Source organism: Hemitrygon akajei, chromosome 12, assembly GCF_048418815.1.
Source record: "Hemitrygon akajei chromosome 12, sHemAka1.3, whole genome shotgun sequence".
In the NCBI taxonomy this organism is placed as follows: domain Eukaryota; kingdom Metazoa; phylum Chordata; class Chondrichthyes; order Myliobatiformes; family Dasyatidae; genus Hemitrygon; species Hemitrygon akajei.
Window position 1 is genome coordinate 21471799 of NC_133135.1, and position 5548 is coordinate 21477346.

A 5548-nucleotide genomic window follows, 5' to 3' on the forward strand; every position below is an offset into this window, starting at 1 on the left:
AATTCAGATTGGCCCAGTGACCTACTGTACAGTCTAAAGATTGTAGGGTGTTAAAGGGTTCGGAATGACCATGAACTATTCACTGATATTGCATTAATATGATATGCAGGCTAAATAATCTTTGGGGTGCATGTGATCAGAGTTAACTCAATCAATTTGAATGTTGTCTTACAAGCAAGATTATGGTTTCAGTGTTTTCCTCACTTCAGCAGAACCCTGATCAATTATAGATGAAGAGAAAAGTTGCATGAGTATTTCTAGTTTTATAAGACCATGAAGAATGTAGGCCAGGGTAATTGATATTTCTCCAGTGTAGAAGTGTTTGAAACAAGAGGGGTTAAAGTTACAGCAAAGAGACGTAGTGGGGACCAAGGAATTAATTTTTCCTCACAAAGTCTGGATTCTTTTCTTACTGCGAAGAAATCTAGTTCTGGCAGTTATCTAAACTCATTTTGATTGGTTGTTGTATCCAACAATGACGATCAGATTTATGTAGTTCTTCTGAAAGTGCAATGAAACCTGTGGAGGAGAGCTTTTAAAGTGGAAAATCCATCGCCCTGGGGCAGTTCCACCCTCTCGATCTTGGATGTTCGGGTCCGGTGGAATGAATAGTCATCACAACTGGGGTCTACATTGGTTGCAGTGGATGACCTTGACTTCTTTTGTGCCTGAGTCATGCCCTTTGCTCTCCACAAAGAATTGCATGAACACCTTCCTGGCCATTGGATCTCACTGCCCAGTCCGCTGGAGCCGAAATCACAGGCTAGGATAGGCTTGCCCCTATCTCACTGGGGGAGGCTACCCTTACCTGGTTTAGCCCGCCAGTCAAAACAGTGTACCCGGGTGTGGCTTCATGTAAACAGCTACTTGGAGCTGAAGGTGAGTGGGCTGCCCCAGAGTGGACACGACAAGCCTCTTCACCAGACGTGCTCTTCTGTCTCAGTTTACTTTGAGAAGGGGGGGAGGAGAGAAGAAGCCGGGGGGGGGGGGGGGAGCGATGTTTCAGTAACTGGGGGAAGCATTCGACACAGATGTAAAACTGAGCCTGTATCAATTTTCCATTCATTCATTTGCTTTCTTACAGCAAAGAAATACCTGGAATCTGATCCAGCTGGACGAGACATGGGGACTCCCATCATTACCGTGAAACAGCAAAATGAGCCATTGACTTTCACTGGCTGGTTCCTTGCTTGGGATACAACCATGTGGGATATGAGCCCTCTGCAAAAGGCTCTAGCTAAGTTCCAGCAGCAGTGATGTGAAGGAAATACACTGATGCTCCCTCTCTGCTCGTTCACATATTCTAGCTGCAATGCATTGAAGCCTTGGGTTCGCCAGTGCCAGTAGAAATTTGGCAACTTACTCCACAATTTAAGGATACGTGAGTGATTGAGTATTTAATTCACTGATCTCAGCTAAAACACATCACAAGTAATAATCATAATAATCACAGTGATGTACTTCCAAGTTTCCCCTGTTGCTGGTTCAGACTTGTTTTTAGAAACTACAACATGTTCAATGGTTCTATTTAATATCACAGAAAGTATACAATATACAACCTGAAATTCTTACTCCTCACAGACATCCACGACATAGGAGAAAGACCCCAAAGAATGAATGATAGGAAAATTGTTGGGATCCAAAAGACCCACCCCCTCCTATACACAAGCAGAACCAAACATTAACCCTCCCCCTACCCCTCCTCACATTCTAGCAAAAAGGCTTTGCCTCCTCATCACTCACCAGGCAAGCAATAGCAAAGTGCCCAAAGAGACCATGACCTACAGTGCATCAAAAACCACTGTTCACCCAGCAGTTTGACATCCCTGTCTCTCCCCTCCCCCACCCCTACTCACACACTCACAGGTATCACTCCTGCCATATGTGCACCAAAATTCATCTATTGAAAACCAATTATTGCTAGACCTAGAACAATAATTCCTTCCAATGGTGCTGTAATTCTGACTTAACTCTTGACCAGATGAAGTCCATTGAAAGTAAGTCGATCCAGTGTTGCACGTGATATACTCCAGGCTATTCATAACCAAAATCATTTGAAAAGTTTTGACCGCCTCTTGCAGTAAAATAATAGGACAAGAACTGTGGAAGTTGGGTGTTTAGTATGTAGGGAATGTATGTGATGCCCCTGCAGTAAGTTGGTGAGGGGATGTACAGTAAATGTTTGTGACTTGGAAATAGAAGATGTGAACGGACTGCCACTCACTCATTTAACATCACTGTCAACTCTGGTAGTGCCTTATTCACTGGCAAGCACTTGGAGTCAGCATCATATATAGGTTTGAGGACGCTTTGGTTGCATGCTAAATTTTAGCCTTAGAGGTGATGCAACTTTGAAAAAAAATATTGCTTTTGCACAGCATCATGAATTTACAAAGAATATTCTGAACCTTTGTGGCCTTGAAACTGAATTTCTTTCCACTTGTGGGGGGTGTACTTGAGCAATGCAGTACTGGACTGTCTGCTGTCACCTTTCACTGCCAGCAAATGACTTTCCAGTTCTTGCAGACCGTAGGGTAATTTTAGGGGTGGATTTTAGTAAGGCTTTTGCGTGAATTGCTTGGCTCAGAGAGAAAAAAAATGTATGTGTGTCCAGATTCTTGGTTTATTCTTAACTTGAATCTTAATAAAGTCTTTTTATTTGGAAAATTATTTCTCTGTCTCATTTTGTGTATTTTATACTGACTTTGAGAAATGGGCAGATGATTTTTTTTTAAAGAAAACAGCAATCAGAGTGAGTTTACAGCTGCCCTCTTGTATCTGATGATCCTTTGAAGTGGGAGCTTGCAGACGACACCACGAGGATTCTGCACCGAGACCCTGTTTGTTGAGAGGATCAATCATTTTGTACGAGGTGGGCAAAGTGAGCTTTAAGAGAAAATGCAAAACCTGACTCAATCACATTCCTCGAGACAGAGAAATTTTTAAAAAATAAGATATTAAACTAAAATCTAAAGCAAAACAAATCTCAAGACTTAATTCCTGAATAGTTTATTAAAGGAAACCCAGTAAATGGTTGGTGTGAGAAAATTCCATTTGGCTGGACTGAGGTTAGGTCTTCAGTAGACTGAAAATGGAACTATTACAGAGGACCCACAAGAAACTGGGTCAATCTAATTCTAAGAGTGTATTAAGCGAAGAGACTTAGTGTCTGAGTTCAGAAGAGAGGTTAGGCTGGAAGCTTAGGAGGTACTTAGTGCAACAGTTAACATATTTGGGGTTTAGGCGAGGGGACATTGCAGTTTGGGAGATGGTATGAGTCCTGGGCTGGACGTCCTGCTCACTTAAGGAAGGTGAAGCATCTCCCAAAGCCTCCTTTCCAGGTGTAGTGCTCACCATAGGACCACTGTCTGGCTTGCCATGCAGGAGGTCACTCGAATATGGCCTCTCCTAAACTACTGTGCTCATAGAAACACCTTCACTTGGTGTCCCTGTTCTTACTGAGTTTGCTCTGTCATGCTGCGACTGAGGGCCCAGAAGCATAACTGGGCGGCCAGTTCTTCTGTGCACTGGGTCTTCTGTACCCAGTGCACGTGCAGCACCTCCTCTGCATCAGAGAACATGACGTAGATTGGGAAACTGCTTCATTAAGCACTTCATCCACCACAAAAGGCAGGATCTCCAAGTGGCCATCCACTTTAATTTTAATTTGACTTCCCATTCCCATTCCGACAAGGGCCTGTTACTGTGCTGTATCTCTTAAAAAAAAAAAAAAAAATTCTGCATTACACAAAATATTTTGTGATAAGTTAATTTATAACATCTGTGTTGAAACTCAGAGATCAAAGACTCTGCAGACAATCCTATCGAAACATTTATTTTTACAGTTAAAATGTTTCATAGTATTTGAATTAAATTAAAAGAGCAGGTCCTGAGCAACACAAACAAAGTTGCCTGCTCATAGGGACTGTTCTTACTGAGTTTCATGTTTAAGGTTAACATTCTGTGTCAAAACCTCCACGTCTGGTCATTTGACTATATGCTGTAGAGGCCATGTCAAAAAGAGTACCAGCTTTTCTGAGACAACTGCTTGCAGAATTTCATAGATTCTAACAGTAGAAGAAAGGCATTTCAGCCCCTCTTACTACTGCTAGTTCTTTGAAAGCAATGTCCCATTTACTTTTGATCCTTTGGCTAAGCCTGGTGAAGTTTTCCTTCAATGTTACACTGAAACTGCTTTCGCCAGCTTTTGAGCCAGCACCTTCCCAGATGATATTGATATAAATATATTCCCTTGGTTCCTTTGTGCTTAATCATACCATTTCTCTAAGCAGTGCAAACAGGCCCTATCTACGAAGTCGAAAAAGATGCAGGAATCTCAAATGAGCAGAATGCAGAAGAGCTCAAGTTGGGCCAGGCAGCGTCTGTGGAGGCAAAAGGTGTAAGCTGAAACTTTGGTTTGAAACTCTGCGTCAAGACTGAACTCTCCCAGCATTCTGTTCGCTGTTCTGGTTCCCATCCTACAGATTCTAATCCCAGCAAAGATCTGCCAGCTGTACTTTGGCTTTGAGTCAGAAATAGTCCTCTCCACCAAGTGATGAACTAAACAGCTAATTGGTTCAATAAGAGAAATATTCAGAACGACACAAAATACTAGAGCATTGACAGGGGCATGGCAAATTTCTTTAGCCTCCTGATGAAGTGGACCAGGGGCACAGGGATGCCCAATTTATATACATTGGTGAAGAGAGCTGGGAGTTTGTGTACAGCTGAGATGGTCCTATTGGACTTATTGGAGAATGAACATTACTTAACACAAGATGCCAAAAGCCTGCAATGGGGCATTAGCTTTAGTCAAAATATTTGCATTAAATAAACGTGTTTTAGTAGGGCATTAAATCGTGGTTGTTGTACAAACTCAAATAAATTCAATGTGTGTATTAATAAGTGCAAACTATTGTCTGATAGAGCAGCACGGTAGCTTAGTGGTTAGCACAACGCTTTACTGTACAGGTGACCCAGGTTCAATTCCCACGGCTGCCAGTAAGGAGTTTGTACGTTCTCCCCATGACTGCGTGGGTTTCCTCCAGGTGCTCTGGTTTCTTCCCACAGTCCAAAGACGTACAGGTTGTTAGGTGAAATGGTCATTGTAAATTGTCCTGTGATTAATTCGGGGGGATTGCTGGGCGGCCTGGCTCGAAGGGCAGGACAGGCCTGTTCTGCAATAAATAATTTTATAAGGAAGTTCCTTTTACCTCAGTCCTATCACACCTGGAACTGCAAACTGCAAAGCAAAAAATTCACTAGAACTCTTTCCATTCATGTAGTAAGTCATCCATCACTTCATATCATTGAAATATTAAAATAAAACACTTGCCAAACTTTGACTTTGAAAACAAGATAAATTTAGTTAATTTAACAGTCAATAGGACGTAGACATGTGTGTGCCTATTCAATTACTGACAAGGTTTGCTTTACTTAATGTACAAGTGTGGGTGATATTTTGTATCATGCTTACAGCAGTCTTTCTGTGCTGGCCATCTGTCTGTGTGAGATTATCCCTCTGATCTGAGGGATGTGAGTTCAGGAA

The 5548-nt window shown here is 42.1% G+C and overlaps 1 protein-coding gene across 1 annotated transcript in view; it reads left to right on the forward strand.

The window, feature by feature from the left end:
* The window catches only part of LOC140736778 (scinderin-like), a 44037-nt gene extending 41367 nt beyond the window's left edge, over positions 1-2670 (forward strand). Inside the window, exon 17 of the mRNA XM_073062698.1 lies at positions 1085-2670. Within this exon, the coding sequence (XP_072918799.1) occupies positions 1085-1257 (173 nt within the window). The 3' untranslated portion in view covers positions 1258-2670. The remainder of the gene's footprint in view (positions 1-1084) is intronic.
* Positions 2671-5548: the final 2878 nt, after the last annotated feature.